Source organism: Natrix helvetica (assembly GCF_964273705.1).
Source record: "Natrix helvetica genome assembly, chromosome: 16".
Lineage (NCBI taxonomy): Eukaryota > Metazoa > Chordata > Lepidosauria > Squamata > Natricidae > Natrix > Natrix helvetica.
Genome location: NC_138563.1, coordinates 7,708,756 through 7,727,801, shown reverse-complemented (window position 1 = coordinate 7,727,801; position 19,046 = coordinate 7,708,756). Strand labels below are relative to the sequence as shown.

The following is a 19,046-nucleotide window of genomic DNA, read 5'->3' as shown; positions in this document are numbered from 1 at the left end:
TATACCCCAAAGCACCTGAGGGCAGAACAAGAAGCAATGGGTGGAAACTAATCAAGGAGAGAAGCAACTTAGAAGTGAGGAGAAACTTCCTGACAGTTAGAACAATTAATCAGTGGAACAGAAGTTGCCTCCAGAGGTTGTGAATGCTCCAACACTGGAAGTCTTTAAGAAGATGTTGGATAGCCATTTGTCTGAAATGGTATAGGGTTTCCTGCCTAGGCAGGGGGTTGGACTAGAAGACCTCCAAGGTCCCTTCCAACTCTGCTATTGTATTGTATTGTATAAACCAAGAGACAGTGAATTCTAGTGCTATTTTAGGCATCAAAGCCAATTGGGGGACTTTGGGCCATTTAACCAGGAGACAGTGAGTTCTAGTCCTGCCTTAGGCAGAAAAGCCAATTGGGGGACTTTGGGCCAATAACTAGGAGATGGTGAGTTATAGTACTATCAGGCATAAAAGCCAATTGGGGGATTTTGGGGCAATCACCAGGAGACTGTGAGTTCTAGTCCCATCTTGTGGCAAATAAAGTTGTAAAATGGGGCCAAAATTCGCTGGATCAGTGTTCTGCTTTGGGGCTCAATGGTGATCGTAACTCAAGGGCCACCTTTACTGATGGACTGCCGTCTGTCAGAAATGGTGTAGGCAGAGTCCCCTGCTTGAGCAGGGGGTTGGACTAGATGACCTCAGGGGCACCTTCCAACTTGGTCACTCGGATTTTTTTTCCTTCACAGTTTGGGTCCCGTCCCCCCTTTCTTTCTAATTTGGCTTTAGATTTAGAGAAAGTAAGCTTCCTTTTAAAAAAAGCAGACGGATCTACAATTGGGAATTGCTCTTTTCCTTGACTTTATGAGGGGATTGGACTGAGGAAAAGGCGCTGGGCCCGAGGACTCCATTTCCCAGGGATCTCAGCGGCAAAGGTAGGAAGCACGTGACGCTCCGGGGGGCGGGGCGTCCGAGCCAGTCGAGTGCTGACGCTCTCTTCCGTTCTGCTGGCAGCTTGCAGGAGTCAAGGTGGGAGGGGGCTGCGCGCTCCAGGGGTTTATGAATGGGGAGGGGGGCTGTCGGGAGGGGAGAGGGTATTATGGGGGAGGGGAGAAGGGGGAGGTGCTCATTGTTTGGAGGGAGGGGGGAAATTCTGGGGTCTCTGCTTAAAGAAGACCCCCCCCCCAAAAGAAAGAGCCTTGGGAATTGGGGGGGGGGAATTTTGGGTGGGGGGCGCTGCCTAAATACTACCAAGATTGCCCTTCCTGGCGGTTCCACCTTTTTTTCTTGGTTTCCAGCCTCAGCAGCCCAGGCACTCTCTGGTTGGGTAGGACTGCAGTTCCCATCATCCCCACACAGAAGCTACCCTCCTCCTCTCCCCCTGCCCCGCCTTGCACTCCAGGCACTTCTAGTTGGTTAGGACTACAGTTCCCATCACCCCCAACCAGGATACTCTCCTCCTTTGCCCTCCCTCATCCCTTCCACTCCAGGCCCCTCTAGTTAGGTAGGACTACAGCCCCAATCAGAAGCCTAGGACTAGATGACCTCCAAGGTCCCTTCCCTGATAAATCTGTTTCTGTATCTGTCTCAATAAGTCCTAACCAGTTCTTGAACCTGGGGCTAAAATGGATCCACGTTTCTGTTTCTCCTTAAAATGACCCACGTCTCAGTCCTGAAAGTTGGAAAGTGGTTGTTGTTTTTTTGGCTTTCTCCAAAAATGGACCCCTCGTGCTTCTTCTTCCTCCTTCCAGATGAAGCTGCTGCTGCTGCTTGCCTTTCTGGGGGTCTTCTCTTCCATCCACTGTGAGGAAGGGGCCAGGCTTCTGGCCTCCAAGGCTCTCCTGAACAGATACGCCGTCGAGGGCCGAGATCTCACTTTGCAGTACAACATCTACAACGTTGGCTCCAGGTATGTCCGGACGAATGTGTTGTGACCTGGGGCTTCCTGAGACGGTAAAAATCACACGCTTAGTCCCCCAAACCCTCTTTTTATTTCAACGGCTGTGAATGATGTTCATTCACAGCCTGTAATGAGTCACAAATAGTTTGTAAAGAGTCCAACAGAAGTCTGCCAAAGTCTTTCGGGATAAGGCTGAGAATCCCCCACCTTTATCTCCCTTGAAACGCTGCCAAAGACCTAATTGGCAATTAGCTTTGCAAGGCCACACGGAGCACAGAGTCAAAACAGAGTTTCAGAGTTTAAACCGACCAGAACGAACCAAGTTGCTTCCAGCAAAAGCTCCTTCTTTATGTCTTATGGGAAGGGCCAATCACCTCCGAGCCTTACTCCCGAGTCATCCCTTTTGTCTTAACTGTTCTTGCCTTCTGCCAGCTCTGCGCATGCACGCACTGGGCATAGGCTCCTCCTGTTCCTCTGCCTCGCTGGTGTCTGACTCTGAAGGCAGCTGATAACTGCCAGACGGCCCTGGCCCCCCTCTCTGCCTCCGATGCAGAGCCCTCGTCAGAGCCTTCCCCAGACTCCGGGACTGGTCCATGTTCCTCCCCAATCTCCTCACTGTCTGACTCAGATGCTTGGCAACTGACTCATATTTATGACAGTTGCAGGGGCATACGATCTCCCGTTGCAACCTTCCGATGAGCAAAGTCAGTGGGAAAGCCAGATTCACTTAACGACCGTGTGATTAGCTTAACAGCTGCGATGATTCACATAACAATTCATGGCAAGAAAAGTGTCAGGGTTACAAGTAATACACCCACAGCAAGCAAAACTCCGAGGTGGGTAGATTCCTCAAAGAATAGCTTTATTGCATATCTCATATTGGCACGTATCTGGTGAAAGCCGATTCTGAAGGTTCCCACAGTTTTCACCTAATTAAAGCTAAGTTTGTCGAAACAATCAGTCACATGGTCCAATCACAGCACTGTTTGGTTGCCTGGTAATATCACTCCGCCTTCCTCTGACCAGGTGTGAAAATGACCTTGGTTCCCTAGAGAAAGTATTTTGTTTTGGCTACAAAACCCCAGCTATCTCTAATCCCGCCTTCAGTGGCAGCACTGAAGCGTCCAAGATGCCTTCAGTCAGGTCAGCTTCAGGGTTGAGACTACATCCTTCGAAGAGGATTTCTGAATTATAGCAGCCTGTGATCTGTCAATCAGACGTCAGAGCAAACTGGGACATTTCATTCATGCCTTTAGGTGTCATAAACTGAAACTGATCTACATTCCAGAGACATTAACAGACATGCCAAGAGTAGATTTAATATCAATTATGGCATCCGGATTATGCTAGATGTAAAAGATGCAATCAAGTTACCATATTTTTCGGAGTATAAGACGCTCCGGAGTATAAGATGCACCTTAGATTTTGGGGAGGAAAATAAGAAAAAAAAATCTGCCTCTGACTGCCAGCATCTATTGGTATTATTTGCAAACTCCGTTTGAGAGGACGCACAGAGGCCGAAGGGGGTGGGGCTACATTCAGTGTATAAGATGCACCCAAATTTTCACTCTCTTTTTGGGGGGTGGAGTGTGTCTTATACGCTGAAAAATACGGTAATGCTTTAATTTTTGAAAGTTTAGGATTCCTCTTCTGCTTTTTGTAGCTTTTTAGGCCAATGAAGACTTTTGGAACTCAGGCCTTAAGTTTGTTGGTCCTAAAAATCTTACTATCCAACAATGGGTCTAATTTTTTAAATAAAAAAAATACTCTAGAACCAAGCTGTCTCTTGATTTTCAATTCACTAGTTCTAAAATTCAATTCACCAGTTCTAAAAAAGGTTTCCATTTGGCAATATCTATTTGCAACCGTAAGGGACGCGGGGGCTCAGAGGCTAAGACGCAGAGCTTGTCGGTCAGAAAGGCCGGCAGTTTGGCGGTTCGAATCCCTAGTGAGTGAGCTCCCGTGACTTGTCCCAGCTTCTGCCAACCTAGCAGTTTGAAAGCAGGTAAAAAATGCAAGTAGAAAAATAGGAACCTCCTTTGGTGGGAAGGGAACAGCCTTCCATGCGCCTTCGATGTTGAGTCATGCCGGCCACATGACCACGGAGACGTCTTCGGACAGCGCTGGCTCTTTGGCTTTGAAACGGAGATGAGCAGCGCCCCCTAGAGTCAGGAACGACTAGCACACATGTGCAAGGGGAACCTTATTTGCAACACTGAAGCTTCCAAGATGACTTCGGTCAGCTCACCTCCAGGGTTGACCAAAAGTCGTAAAATGGTTCGAAAATTCACTGCACCACTGTCTCACTTAGCAACAGAACTTTTGGGGCTTGGCGGGGGTCGTAAGTCAAGGCCTAAATTCTTTGTTCCCGTTGTTTCCCTTTTTTCTCTGCTGGGGTGCGTAGCGCCGCCTTAGATGTTGAATTGTCGGACGACTCCTTCCCTCCAGAAGACTTTGGCATTGTCTCCGGGATGCTCAACGTGAAATGGGACAGGATCGCACCGTATCCTTTTGTTTGGAAGACCCTGATGGATGGATTGATATTTATTTGATTCACTTCGGATGCCGCCCTGAACTTTGGGCGGTTTGCAGAAACAGCAAAATATACAAGAGGCACCACGTAGTCCAGGGAGGTTGTGTGAGGACACAAGCCAGTGCACAAGAGGTGCGGTTTAAGTTGGGGTGGGGTCCGGGATGTGCTAGGGAGTGCAGTTAAGGTTCAGGGGTACTCACGAGCCCCCACAGACAGGGAGCTGCATGAGAGCTGCCACACAGGTTGGGAAGGAGGCGCAAATTGATTTATATTTCATGCTAGTCAGTTGGATACTTGTGCTTCCCTAGGGAACTAACTATGTGATTGGGCTTGATAAATTGACAGTTAAAGCTTGAGCATTAATGAGTAGTTACAATGGGCCTCTCCTCTCCCCTTCAGGCTTGCCCCACAGGATGGAAGGCTGAGTCAACCTTGAATAGTGAGAATTGAACTGCTGGCAGTCGGCAGAATTAGCCTGCAATACTGTGTTTTAACCACTGCGCAAGGAAGGAAGGAAGGAAGGAAGGAGGGAGGGAGGGAGGAAGGAAGGAAGGAAGGAAGGAAGGAAGGAAGGAAGGAAGGAAGGAAGGACACTTAGACATATACTGCTTCACAGTGCTTTATAGCCCTTTCTAAGCAATGTACAGAGCCTCTTGCCCCCAACATTTATTGACCTCGGAAGGACGAGTAAACCTTTGAGTAGTGAGAATCGAACTGCTGGCAGTCGGCAGAAGAAGCCTGCAGTACTGCATTCTAACTACTGCACCCCCACGGCTCTTGTAGTTGCGAAATTGAATGTGTGTCCTTGTTCATTGCAGTGTTAGGCTACTAAATAGTTCGGGCACCTACTCGTCTGACCGCTCGTGCATCGAGTGCCTTCAGAATTTGGAATGTTTACTGACCCAAATGCTCATCGGCCTAGGATTACCTATATCCCAAAGTGGTTTCTTTCTGCTGCTTCCATCTGTGCGTCTGACTTCCTTAGCGTTGACTTGCTCAGGGCCAGCAACGTGTCCCACACCGTGGTCCTCCGGCCGCTGAAGGCTGGCTACTTCAACTTCACGTCGGCCACAATCACCTACCTGGTGCAGGAAGGGGGACAGGTGGTGGTAAGTGACAGGTGCCTTGGCCTGAGGCCAGGATCCGCAGGCGTCCACTTAATGAACTGGTGACTTTTTAGGCAATATTTGTTTGACTATTTTCAAAATTGGGGCGTCGTGGTGGCTCAGCAGTTAAGACGCTGCGCTTGTTGGCAGCCCAGGTTCGAGCGCCGTGCGTCAGGTTGAGCTCCCGTCCTCGCTCCAGCTCCCTTCAGCCGAGCAGTTCGAAAGCATGCAAATGCGAGTCAATAAATAGGTACCACTTTGGTGGGGAGGGAACAGCGCTCCATGCTGGTCAAATGTGCGCAGAAATGTCTTCAGACAGCTGGCTCCGTGGCCTTGAAATGGAGATGAATCCAATCACCAGCAGAGTAAACTCCGCAGGGATTCCCTTACCTTTCCTTTATTCCTGATATTTGATGTTACAATATTATGATAAGGCAGAATTTGAAGTTGCCAATGGCCATTTCTTTCCCTAATTCTGTGCATGGAACCTGGAAAGGGTTCTATGCGTGCTGAGCAGTTGCAGGAAAGAGACCACACCAGCTCTTTGCCGAAGGGAAAGGTTTATTGCGCGAGGTTCAGCTTTGCTTCTCGTTCTCCCCGCGATGCGGGATTTCTGACCTGAGTCTGAATCAGCTTCTGTTTTTAATGGGGCCGATGCCTCCCGCTGTCTCGGCTTGACAGGACCTTCCTTCGGAGCTGATTCACGTACTACTGGGAGCAGTGGGGGGATTGGAGGATAATGGGGAGGGCGTAAGGCGGGGGGCAAGCATTCTCCTCCTGTTCCCTCGTTAAAACTGCAAACTACTCCCTTTCTTACATTCCACGTTTTCTGCTTTCGGGCAGACTCTAAGGTACGATTCACACATTCAGCATTTCGGCTTTGCATTTCTTAAGCCACTCAGGACTTTCTCCGGCTGCGATTTGCCATTGATCAATATATTGGTATTGATCTGGGTGGCCAGTTCCTGGGTCTGTTACAATTTGACTCTGACTCACAAAACCCTTTTAAGTTAGACGGGGTTGCTGGGGGAATCCCCACAGTCTCCACTATATGACTTTTTGAAATTCTTCAACATACACTGGAGGGGTGTCCTGGGGACACTACCTCCTCCTCCCATGTTCTAAAACAGTCCACAGTTTGAGGAAGTTGGGGGGGGGGGGAGAAAAGAGACCACACCAGCTCTTTGCCGAAGGGAAAGGTTTATTGCGCAAGGTTCAGCCGCGAGAGATCAAGCAAAATCTGAACTCCCGAAGGGCAGTCGTTTGCAGACGTTTGTACTATTTAGCCAGAATATCGATCAACCCAAAAGTACACTGTCTTCCTGTGTCACGTAGGCCTCGTACACCTTCTCCCCTACTGTGACAGGACATTCATTCAACTTACTCAAATGTCCCCAATAGGGAGTATTTCTATCAATGTCCTGGTTCCTTTGTTTTAGCTTGGTGAAGCAGACAGAGTAATTAATCCCTGCCGTCTTCCACATGGTCAAGAAACTTTAATATCTAGCTCTATTGATCTAGTTGTCAACTTCTCTTTTAGAGCGGTGAGATTCAGCCAGTTTAGACTGGTCCGGAAAGGGTTATATGTGTGCTGAGCGGTGAGATTCAGCCAGTTTGGCTCGGTCTGTGGGAACTGGATGTTAAGTTTACATCTGGTTCCCTGAACCGGTCGTTCCAAGGACTGGCTGGCCCCACCCACCCTGCTCCAGCGTGCCTCACAAATCAAGACACCCCCCCCTTTAATTTCTTCTTTTAGGTCGGCTTCACCAGTGCCCCAGGGCAAGGCGGGATCCTGGCTCAGCGGGAGTTCGACAGGCGGTTTTCCCCACACTTTGTAAGTAATCTTAAGTTCACTCCGACGCTCCTAATTTCCATAACCGGGGGATAACAGAGAGTGGATGTTCCAACCGGCCTCTCTAAGGCTGCTTACGATCCAGAAATCAGAGTTCCATAAAACATACACACACACACCCCATCACATTTCCAACGCTTGGCATCTGGGCCAGGTGTTTGCACGGTCCTCCTAAACCAGTGAGGGCTAACTTTTTTGTCCTGGCGTGCTCACATCCATAACGCAATGCGCGCGCAACACCCCCATGCGGCATGCCCCCCTGTGCATGCATGCGTGAACCCCCCCCCCCACGCCCCGTTTTTGGCCTACCAGGCCTCCTTGAAGTCTCCTGGGACCAAAAATGGGACACAAGGGGCACCCCTCCTCGTGTGCATGCACGGCAGAGACCTGAAAATCAGCTGGCCAGCGGGAGGGCTTGGTGCTTCTGGCTTGGTGCTTCCAGGAGCAATGTGAGATCTCAGCCGGTTCCTCTTTTTAACTGCCAGTGGGGGGTTGTGCTGATTGGGTGGGAGCTTGGCTGCATTCTGATTGGGTGGAGGTGTATTCTGATTGGCAGGGGGCTTCTGATTGGGTGGAGGTGTATTCTGATTGGTAGGGGGCTTCTGATTGGGTGGAGGTGTATTCTGATTGGTAGGGGGCCAGAATACACCTCCACCCAATCAGAATGCAGCCAAGCTCCCACCCAATCAGCACAACCCCCCACTGGCAGTTATATATATATGTATATTGCTGGGCAGATTTTGCATGGTATTTTAAACCAAGGAGTCTACAAAATACCATGCAAAATCTGCCCAGCAATATACATAGGACAAACAAACAGAAGGATAAATGCACGCATCACAGAACACAAGAACGCAGTAAGAAAAAAAGAAAAAACTTCCTCCCTTTTCCAGCACCTTAAAGCTACAGGACATGAAATCAACTTTGAAGGAGCCAGGTTAATCTCCAAAACAGAACACCTCCACAAGAGAATAATCATGGAAGCCATCGAAATAGAGAAACACCCCCACAGCATGAACAAACGTGATGATACCTCCCGCCTACCAAACATCTGGAAACCAGCCCTAGCCAAAAAACGAACTCCACCCACCACCCAAGCCGTTAAAATACAAAACAACAATGCACACGCAGCCTGCACCAATCAGCACCAATCTACCAATCATGATACAACCACACAACCAATCATTCCACTTACTGAAAAAAAGCCAGCACCCCATCCCCTCCCACCAAGACTTACAGAAAGACGGCAGCTCCGTTCCCATTTTAAGCCCACATTGCTTGAAGATGGCAGGTGAGATCCTGCCGAAACGTTGCAAAGACAATCTCAACCTTACACGGGAAAAGACCCGAATACAACAAAACCAGCATACCTACACCCGTGAAAATCTACGAACACACACACACACACACACACACACACACATATATATATATAGTGAGAGGATGATTAACCAATGAAATAGGAGCCAGCCATGTGCAGCAGCCGCCAAAAAAGCCAATGCAATCCTAAATTGCATTAACAGAGGGATACAATCAAGATCAAGGGATGTCTGATACCAGTTTATAAAGCCTTAATAAGACCACACCTAGAATCCTGCGTCCAGTTTTGGTCCCCACACTATAAAAAAGAGGTTGAGACTCTAGAAAGAGGGCAGAGAAGAGCAACCAGGATAATGAGGGGATTGGAGGCTAAAACATCCCATGAACGGTTGCAGGAACTGGACCTGGCTAGTCTAGGGAAGAGAAGGACCAGGAGAGACAGGATGGCATCTTCCAATATTTGAGGGGCTGCCCCAGAGAGGAGTTAGGGGGTCAAGCTATTCTCCAAAGCCCCTGAAGGCCAGAGAAGGAAGAATGGATGGAAACTGACCAAGGAGAGATTCAACCTGGAAATAAGGAGGAATTTCCTGACAGGGAGAACCATCAACCCATGGAAGAGAAGTTGCCTTCGGAAGTTGTGGGAGCTTCATCCCTGGAGGCTTTCAAGAAGAGACTGGACAGCCCTCTGTCAGAAATGGTATAGGGTCTCCTGCTTGGGCAGGGGGTTGGACTAGATGACCTACAAGGTCCCTTCGAACTCTGTTAATCAGTATAGGATGGGAGTGAGCTGGCTTGGCAGAGATACATGTGAAAACCTCTTGTGTGTCCTTGTGATCCCTAAATTAAGCAGCAGCCAGCAGTACGATAGGATCTTCTGCTTGGGCTGGGGGGGTTGGACTAGATGACCTCCAAGGTCCCTTCCAACTCTGTTCATCTGTTATCGGTCAGAAATGGTGTAGGGTCTCCTGCTTGAGTGGGGGGGGGGAGGTTGGACTAGATGACCTAAAAGATCCCTTCCAACTCTGTATCTGACATCTGGGTGGGCGGGCTGGGCTCCGTTTCTCTCCGGCTCACTCCTTTGCTTCCATCTCTTTGTAAAGCTGGACTGGGCCGCCTTCGGCGTCATGACGCTGCCCTCCATCGGCATCCCTCTGCTGCTGTGGTACTCGAGCAAGAGGAAGTACGACACCCCCAAGAACAAGAAGAACTGAGCTGCCCTTCGGACGGGACGCTTCCCTCTTCCAGGGAGGTCGCCAGAAGACGGAGAATCGAGTGGCGGGGGGGTCCTTCTTTGGCCACGGAGAACTTTTTCTCCAGGTTGAAGGGGCAGGGGAGAAGGATGTTTTTCCTCTGGGCCAGCCCCCCCACCCCCACCCCATGTCTTCTCCTTTTGAGACCCTGCGTTCGATCACACACACAAAAAAAGGATTATGCAAGGAAGAAGCTGGTAGAGGAAGCATCGGAACCATAAAGAGGTCGAAACATAGAATGGCTTCCTGTCCCCCCCAAAAGGATCCCTCTGATCTGCATTGGCAGATTATTATTTTTTAAAGAAAAATAAATCTTAAACTCTCTGTTGGGTGTTTGGTGGGATATTTCCCCCCCCCCTCCTCCTCTTTCTCCTTCCCTCTGCCTGGTTTGAGCAGGTCCTTCAAAGACAAAATACATCGTAGGCAAGTAAATATTACTGGATTTCTACTGGGTGTAGATTTAAAATCGCTCAGCTTGTCGATCAGAAAGGTCGGCAGTTTGCCGGTTCGAATCCCCAGCGCCGCATAGCGGAGCGAGCTCCCGTGACTTGTCCCAGCTTCTGCCAACCTAGCTGTTCGAAAGCAGGTAAAAAATGCAAGTAGAAAAATAGGGACCACCTTTGGTGGGAAGGGAAGAGCGTTCCGTGCACCTTCGGGGGCATTGAGTCATGCCAGCCACATGACCATGGAGACGTCTTCGGACAGCGCTGGCTCTTCAGCTTTGAAACGGAGATGAGCAGCACCCCCTAGAGTCGGGAACAACTAGTGCATAGGTACTGCAGGCTACTTCAGCTGACTGCTAGCTACAGTTTGGCAGTTCGAATCTCACCAGGCTCAAGGTTGACTCAGCCTTCCGTCCTTCCGAGGTGGGTCAAATGAGGAGTCAGATTATTGGGGGCAAGAGGCTGACTTTGTAAACCACTTAGAGAGGGGTGTAAAACACTGTGAAGCGGTATATAAGTCTAAGTGCTATTGCTATTCTATTGTTTTCTTCTATTTCTTTGCACTGTTGATTTAAGAAGGCATTCTTATCTCTTCTAGCTATTCTCTGGACCTCTGCATTCAATTGGGTGTATCTTTCTCCCTCCCCTTTTGCTTCCTTCCTTTCCTCAGCTTTTTGCAAAGCTTCCTCAGGCAGCCACTTTATCTGAAACGGTATAGGTTCTCCTGCTTGAGAAAGGGGGCTGGACTAGGCGACCTCCCAAGGTCCCTTCCAGCTCATTCAATTCTAAATAGTACAGAATAGGCGGTATAACTGTGAGAGGGATCTTGGAGTCTTGGTAGACAACCACTTAAATAGGAGCCAGCCGTGCGCAGCAGCTGCCCAAAAAGCCAACACAGTTCTAGGCTGCTTCAACAGAGGGATAGAATCAAGATCCCGTGAAGGGTTCATACCACTTTATAAGGCCTTGGTAAGGCCACACTTGAAATACTGCGTCCAGGACTACTGGTATATGTTACGCTTATAAGGTCCTTTCTATCTTGATTATTCTGAGGAAGAGGAGGAGAGCAGGGTCTCCTGTTTGAGCAGGGGGCTGGACTAGAAGACTGTCCAATTCTATTCTGAAGGAGAATGGAGAAGAAGGAGCTAAGGGTCTCCTGTTTGAGCAGGGGGTTGGACTAGATGACCTCCAAGGTCCCTTCCAATTCTATTATTCTGAAGAGGAGGAGAGCAGGGTCTCTTATTTGAGGAAGGGGGCTGGACTAGATGACCTCCAAGGTCCCTTCCAATTCTATTATTCTAAAGAGGAGGAGAGCAGGGTCTCTTATTTGAGGAAGGGGGCTGGACTAGATGACCTCCAAAGTCCCTTCCAATTCTATTATTCTGAAGAGAAGGAGAGCAAGGTGTCGTATTTGAGGAAGGGGGCTGGACTAGATGACCTCCAAGGTCCCTTCCAATTCTATTATTCTAAAGAGGAGGAGAGCAGGGTCTCTTATTTGAGGAAGGGGGCTGGACTAGATGACCTCCAAGGTCCCTTCCAATTCCGATTCTATTATTTTGAAGAGAAGGAGAGCAAGGTGTATTTGAGGAAGGGGGCTGGACTAGATGACCTCCAAGGTCCCTTCCAATTCTATTATTCTAAAGAGGAGAGCAGGGTCTCTTATTTGAGGAAGGGGGCTGGACTAGATGACGTCCAAGGTCCCTTCCAATTCCGATTCTATTATTTTGAAGAGAAGGAGAGCAAGGTGTATTTGAGGAAGGGGGCTGGACTAGATGACCTCCAAGGTCCCTTCCAATTCTATTATTCTGAAGAGGAGAGCAAGGTGTATTTGAGGAAGGGGGCTGGACTAGATGACCTCCAAGGTCCCTTCCAATTCTATTATTCTGAAGAGGAGGAGAGCAGGGTCTCTTATTTGAGGAAGGGGGCAGGACTAGATGACCTCCAAGGTCCCTTCCAATCCTATTATTCTGAAGAGAAGGAGAGCAAGGCCTCGTATTTGAGGAAGGGGGCTGGACTAGATGACCTCAAAGGTGCCCCCCATTCTATTCTGAAGGAGAATGGAGGAGGAGGAGAAGGAAATGCGGGTCTCCTGTTTGAGCAGGGGGGTGGACAAGAAGACCTCCAAGGTCCCCTTCCAACTACAGTCCGATCGAACTCCGCGGCGGGCCCCGAGGCAGCGGAGAATTCTCAGCCGCGGGGCGGGGCGGGGCTTGTCGGGAAGGGGCGAGGCCTCCGCGCAGGTGGGCGGTTCCCGGTCCCACCTCCAGCTGGAGCGTATCTAGGGCGCCTGCGAGGACTTCGCGGCAGAGCGACGGTTGGCCTTGCTCGCACTGCTTCCTTTCCTGAGACTCCCAGCTCCATGATGCACGGCCAGCTGTCGATCCCGGCTCCACTCTGCCTGCTCTGCGCCCTCCTGATGCTGCTACCGGGGGTCCCGGCGATGATCCCCGGGGGTCTTTCCCCCAAATCTGTCTCGGATCCGGAGGTGCGGGTAGCCGCCGCCTTCGCCGTGGAAGAATACAACGCGCGCAGCGCAAACGGCAACTATTTCAAGGAGTTGCGCCTGGAGAACGCGCAGTCCCAGGTGTGTGTGGGGGGAGGGGTAATGGCGGGGGGGGGGGTGAGAAACAGCCTCCTTGGGCCTTTTTGGAATAGCCAAAGCCCTGTAGGTTGAATGGGAAAGAATTGGGGGGCTGTAGGTCCAATGGGAGGGAATTGGGGGGCTGTAGGTCCAATGGGAGGGAATTGGGGGGCTGTAGGTCCAATGGGAGGGAATTGGGGGGCTGTAGGTCCAATGGGAAGGAATTGGGGGGCTGTAGGTCCAAAGGGAGGGAATTGGGGGGCTGTAGGTCCAATGGGAGGGAATTGGGGGGGTGTAGGTCCAATGGGAGGGAATTGGGGGCTGTAGGACCAATGGAAGGGAATTTGGGGGGCGGTTCCACACTTACAACCGTTGCACCGGGGTCACGTGATTGAAATTCAGACGCTTGGCAACTGACTCGTATTTATGACGGTTGCCTGTCCCAGGGTGATGTGATTTCCCCCCTTTTGCCACTTTCGGACAAGCAAAGTCAATGGAGGAAGCCGGATTCACTTAACAACCATGGTAAGTTGGACTAGATGACCTCCAAGGTCCCTTCCAATTCTATTATTCTGTAGAGGAGGAGAGCAGGGCCTTCTCTTTGAGCAGCGGGCTGGACTAGAAGACCTCCAAGGTCCCTTCCAACTCTGTTATTCTGTTATTATTCTGTTGTTATTCCCCTCTAGCTATAAACTCCTTCCCAGGTTGCAATCTATGCTGCTGAGCCTGTTCTGGGTTTCCCCCCCTGTAATTCACTTTAAGGTCACATTACTGGTTTTCCTTCATTTAAATCTAGGTGGTCGCAGGGGCGAAATATTATCTGACGATGGTATTGGCGAAAACCGATTGCAGGAAGGCCTTTGGCGACCGGAAGGTGTACAAAGAGATCCAGAACTGTGAACTCCCTCCGAGGGCTCAGCAGGAGGTGAGAGCCGATGCCAAAATCTGATTATTATGTCATTCACATTTAATGCACAAAAGCTACCTTGTTTGAGGTCAGCAGGTCCGGCTGTAAAAACAAAACAGATTTAAATTCTTTTCACTGATGGCTTCAGTTTAAAACAAGGCTGAGCTGTAAGGAATTAGAATTGGGGGCTTGGGGTGGGGGGAGTAGGCCCAGAGGAACTGTCTACACAGCATCACATAACAGGCTAATTGAGGTAGGGGTATTTTCCTCCCCATGCGTGCCAGAGTTGGCATGAAGAGCCCACTCTGTGGGCAGGCGCACCGTCGGCCCAGCCCAGCTCCATTGCGTTTCTTGCGGTTGTTTGCAGGGAAAAAATTTGTGGGACTAAAAAGAAAGAGAGAGAGGGAGGAAGGGAAAGAGAGAGAGACAGAGAGGGAGGGAAAGAGAGAGAAATACACACAGAAACAGAGAAGGGGAGATGGGAAAGAGAGAGGGGCAGGGAATGAGAGAGAAAAGGGGGAAAGAATCAGAGAAAGGGAGGGAGGGAAAGAAAGAGAAATACACAGAGAAACAGAGAGGGGGAGATGGGAAAGAGAGAGAGGCAGGGAATGAGAGAAAAGGGGGAAAGAGTCAGAGAAAGGGAGGGAGGGAAAGAAAGAGAAATACACAGAGAAACAGAGAGGGGGGAGATGGTCAAGAGAGAGGGGGAAGGTAAGGAGACAAAGGCAGGGAAAGAGAAAGAGAAAGGGGGGAAGAAAGAAACAGAGAAAGAGAGGGAGGAAGGGAAAGAGGGAGAGGGGGGGAAGAGAGAGACAAAAAGAAAGACGGAAGAGGAAGAAAAAAACAGAAATAGAGAGAGGGGGAGATGAGGAAAAGAGAGGGAGGGAAAGAGATACAGAGAGGGAGAAAGAGGGAGGGAGAAAAAGAGAGAAAAACACACAGAGAAACAGAGGGAGATGAGGGAAAGGGAGGGGGGGAAAGAAATGATATTACAAACGTTTTTCTTTTTTATTGTTGCTGAACGTAATATTTCAAATGCGGGGCAGGGGGGAATGAAGGGGCAAAAAAGTGCAATGATCACATTTTCCTTAGAGCAATTAGCTGTGCCTTGTTTATCATTATTTTAGGGTGTAAAACCTCATTATTCAGGTTCAATGGCCGGGTTGGCGCTTGGCATAAACCCATAAATAAGTGGGGTTTTGGATCGCAGTTTGGCCTCTAAAAGGTTTGCCCTCCCTGCCCTAGCAAAGCCAGAGAGTTCTGAGTAGTTTATGGCTCCGGCCTCACCCCAGCCTGAGCAAATGGGTCAGGGGTGGGCCAAGGGGGTTGTGTGAAGGCAGAGAATTGAGCAGAGCTGCTTCCCCACAGGTGTCCGGGCACCGGAGTTTTGAACTGATCCTGTTTCCATGGGACCTGAGTGATCGGCCCCCTCCCCCCAAAAATAATCAATTGACGAGTTTATGGTCTTTATGGCAAAATTCCAGGGCTTCTCTTGGCAGCTGGACAGGATTAATTGGGGACGGATATTCTTAGGGGTTTGGTAAATTAGAAGAGGCATTAAAGTTGTCTCCAAGATTGATTAAGTCCTGCGAATTCAGCCTCTCTGGCTCTCTATTCTTTTCGGGCAATTTGGTTTTCTGTGAGTCTTGGCCGGAAAAAAAACCCCGTAGAGATTAGGCGAATCCTGGGCTCAAAAACAGTAACTGTGAGTAACCTTGGAGTCCCGGTGGACGATCACTTAAAATATGAGCCAGGGCTTTTGCAGCCGCAGCAGCCAAAAATGCGAATGCGGTCCTGGGTTGTATAAACAGAGGCATAGAATCAAAATCCCGTGAAGTCTTAGTACCGCTTTATAAAACCTTGGTAAGGCCACACCTGGAATACTGCAGCCAGTTTTGGTTACCACGTTACCAAAAAAGATGTTGAGACTTTGGAAAAAGTTCAGAGAAGAGCAACTAAGATGATCAAAGGCCTGGAGACTAGAACATACGAAGAACGGCTGCAGGATTTGGGTTTGGCTAGTCTAAAGAAAAGAAGGACTAGGTGGGGACATAGCAGTCTTCCAGTATTTGAGGGGCTGCCCCAAAGAAGAGGGAGTCAAGCTATTCTCCAAAGCACCTGAGGGTAGAACAGGAAGCAACAGATGGAAACTAATCAAGGAGAGAAGCAACTTAGAACTAAGGAGAAATTAGAACAATTAATCAGTGGAACAGAAGTTGCCTCCAGAAGTTGTGAATGCCCCAACACTGGACGTTTTTAAGAAGAGACTGGATAGACACTTGTCTGAAATGCCATAGGGAAAGGCCTCCAACCACACACGGACTGTGGGCCCACGATGGGGCCACTTCCACAAATATTTTGGCCACTGAGTACCGAGCTTCAGCTGTGAGGTCCAGGATGGAGCCGGACAACTCCGGATGGATCTGTTTTATTGGTTACTCGACTGTCAAAATAAGGCCGGGTGTAGACACGGGACAGTCAGAGGCAAAGAATGTCACAAGTTGGTCTTTCCTGCATTTAAAAGATTGCTCATCCTCGGTCAGGGGAGAAGGTGCGGCCTTTTTCAGCCGAGTGACTAGCCTGCCACTCATCTCAAAATCCTGCAAGTAGGTCACCTGAGACACTGTCTATCCCCATTCTTCCCTCTGAGGCTGTCATTAATTATAAACCTCTGCGTGTCTCGGCAACCAAACACAGCAGAGGGGTGAAAAAGAGATTTCTGTCCAAGCTCTGCTTTCGTAACCTGATATGATTTCTCAGGGGCTAAGGCGCTGAGCTTATGGATCAGAAAGGTCGGCAGTTCGAATCCCTAGCGCCGCGTAACGGAGTGAGCTCCCGTTACTCGTCCCAGCTTCTGCATACCTAGCAGTTCGAAAGCAGGTAAAAAGTGCAAGTAGAAAAATAGGAACCACCTTTGGCGGGAAGGGAACAGCGTTCCGTGCGCCTTCGGCGTTCAGTCATGCCGGCCACATGGCCACGGAGACGTCTACGGACAGCGCTGGCTCTTCGGCTTTGAAACGGAGATGAGCACCGCCCCCTAGAGTCGGGAATGACTAGCACATATGTGCAAGGGGAACTGTTACCTTTACCTAACTCATTAATAAAACTATTAAGATGCGCAGATCTGGGATCCAAAGATCTCGAGCTAATTAGCTCTCATCAGCTAGCCATACCCTTACTGGGATTCGAACCTGGGCTGTATTATATCTTAGGCAGAAGTCTTAGCCACTAAGCCACAGGCTCGACTTCTTATCAGTTGAGCCAGGGAAATAGGTATGTATTTGTGTAGGCATACCAGGGGTTGTAACACAAATACATACATACATACATACATATATACGTACATACATACATATTTAAAAAGACAAACAAAACATATAAAACATACAACCTGCAACTGTTTTATATAGCGTGTCGTTTGGTTACAGGTTTTTGTGCATCTCCATTCTCACCCCTTAACAATTGTATATCAAATCACAAATTATCCATTGAATAAGCATAAATACCTTATCATCATTGTATAGTCATTGTTCCACTATGATGATTGTTATTCCTTCATTGTACACGAAATATTCTAGGTACTGGGTTCGTACATGTAGCATCGTTACACGTCAATTGTTCCACTCCAATTGTTATTCCATCATTTAAAACCAAATGTTCTAGATATTAAAATCATGCATACAACTTTTTTTGAGTGGGAGATGATGGGTGTCTCAGCTGCTCAGAACTTCTCCGTGTCTCAAAGGAAGATGGGATGAGCGACTTTGTCAGATGCTTGGCTGAAATTCAGAGGTTGCCTCTTGCTAATGACGGCATTCCGATCAAGGGCTCAGAAATAAGATTGCTTCACACCGTCATCTCTTCGAGGCTCTTGCCCAATAAAACATCCAGATGACAGCTGATTCATTCCCTGCATTTTCTTCCTCTTCCTCTTTTTTTTTTTTTTGAAGACGGACATCTACTGTCTCTCAGTATTTGGGGCTACGGCTTCCTTCATACATAATATGTTGTTGTTAGTTGTGAAGTTCTGTCCGACCCATCGCGACTCCATGGACAACATTCCTCCAGGCCTTCCTGTCCTCTCCCATCCTCTGGAGTCCATTGACGCTCACGCCGACTGCTTCGGTGACTCCATCCAGCCCCCTCCTCTCTGCCGTCCCCTTCTTCTTTTACCTTCCATCCTTCCCAGCATGAGGCTCTTCTCCAGGGAGTCCTTCTTCCTTCTCATCAGGTGGCCAAAGTCTTTGAGTTTCCTCTTTAGGATCTGGCCTTCTAAAGAGCAGCCAGGGTTGATCTCCTCTAGGACTGACCGGTTGGATGGCCATGCAGTCCAAGGGACTCAATGCAGGAGTCTTCTTCTCCAGCACCAGAGTTCAAAGGCCTCCATTCTTTGGCGCTCAGCCTTCCTTCTGGTCCAACCTTCACAGCCATCCGTTGCAACTGGGAAAACCACAGCCTTGAGTAGATGCACTTTTGATTGGCAGGGTGATGTCTCTGCTTTTTAGTAGGCTGCCTAGATTTGCCATCGCTTTCCTCCCCAGGAGCAAGCTCCTTTTAATTTCTTGGCTGCCGTCCCCATCTGCGGTGATCTTGGAGCCCAGAAAAATAAAATCTGCCACTCCCTCCATTTCTTCCCCAGCTATTTGCCAGGAATTGAGAGGACCGGATGCCATGATCTTAGTTTTCTTAATGTTCTCTTATTGTTAATAATATAGAATATATTAATTATCATATAGATTATATAGAGTTGGAGGAGACCTTGGAGGTCATGTAGTCCAACCCCCTGCTCTACGGAGGAGACCCTAGACCATCTCAGACAAACAATTGTCCACCCAATCTGTTCTTGAAAGCCTCCGGTGATGGAGTGCCCACAAATTCTGGTAGATTTGATGGGTGGTTTGGTGACTCGGGGAGATGGGACCTGTAGTCCACTCTGCCAGGACTCCATATTAAGAAAGGGCAGACTAAATCCTTTGATTATAGATGGTTTGTACCAAGTTCCCCCAGAATCTATGTCAGCGCATTTAATTTGTTCCCATTAATATTAACAGATTTTATGTACTATCTATGGGGTCCTTGATGCTCCCTTAGTTAAGTTGTTTTCTTGCAGACGTTTCATGACCCAACTAGGTAACATCATCAGTGCCAGAGAAGGTGTTTCTCAATGCCCA

General features: G+C 49.0%; 2 protein-coding genes across 2 annotated transcripts; both read left to right on the top strand.

The window, feature by feature from the left end:
- Positions 1-925: 925 nt before the first annotated feature.
- On the top strand, positions 926-10,268 carry SSR2 (signal sequence receptor subunit 2). Its single transcript, XM_081968424.1, has 6 exons — positions 926-1,012; positions 1,735-1,892; positions 4,288-4,386; positions 5,417-5,525; positions 7,279-7,356; positions 9,795-10,268. Exons 2-6 carry the CDS (start codon positions 1,735-1,737, stop codon positions 9,903-9,905), a joined length of 555 nt encoding a protein of 184 aa, XP_081824550.1. The 5' UTR covers positions 926-1,012; the 3' UTR covers positions 9,906-10,268.
- A 2,374-nt stretch (positions 10,269-12,642) lies between these two features.
- LOC309400067 (cystatin-like) lies at positions 12,643-16,665 on the top strand. The gene is made up of 3 exons (XM_081968386.1): positions 12,643-12,971; positions 13,765-13,893; positions 16,636-16,665. Exons 1-3 carry the CDS (start codon positions 12,747-12,749, stop codon positions 16,648-16,650), a joined length of 369 nt encoding a protein of 122 aa, XP_081824512.1. The 5' UTR covers positions 12,643-12,746; the 3' UTR covers positions 16,651-16,665.
- Positions 16,666-19,046: the final 2,381 nt, after the last annotated feature.

Excerpts from the sequence above, each read along its gene's own strand:
- LOC309400067 (XM_081968386.1), top strand. The coding sequence starts at position 12,747 with ATGATGCACGGCCAGCTGTCGATCCCGGCTCCACTCTGCCTGCTCTGC. Across the intron at positions 12,972-13,764 it reads TGGAGAACGCGCAGTCCCAG|GTGGTCGCAGGGGCGAAATA; the intron begins GTGTGTGTGGGG and ends ATTTAAATCTAG.
- SSR2 (XM_081968424.1), top strand. The coding sequence starts at position 1,735 with ATGAAGCTGCTGCTGCTGCTTGCCTTTCTGGGGGTCTTCTCTTCCATC. Across the intron at positions 4,387-5,416 it reads AAATGGGACAGGATCGCACC|GGCCAGCAACGTGTCCCACA; the intron begins GTATCCTTTTGT and ends TGACTTGCTCAG. Across the intron at positions 5,526-7,278 it reads AGGAAGGGGGACAGGTGGTG|GTCGGCTTCACCAGTGCCCC; the intron begins GTAAGTGACAGG and ends TTCTTCTTTTAG.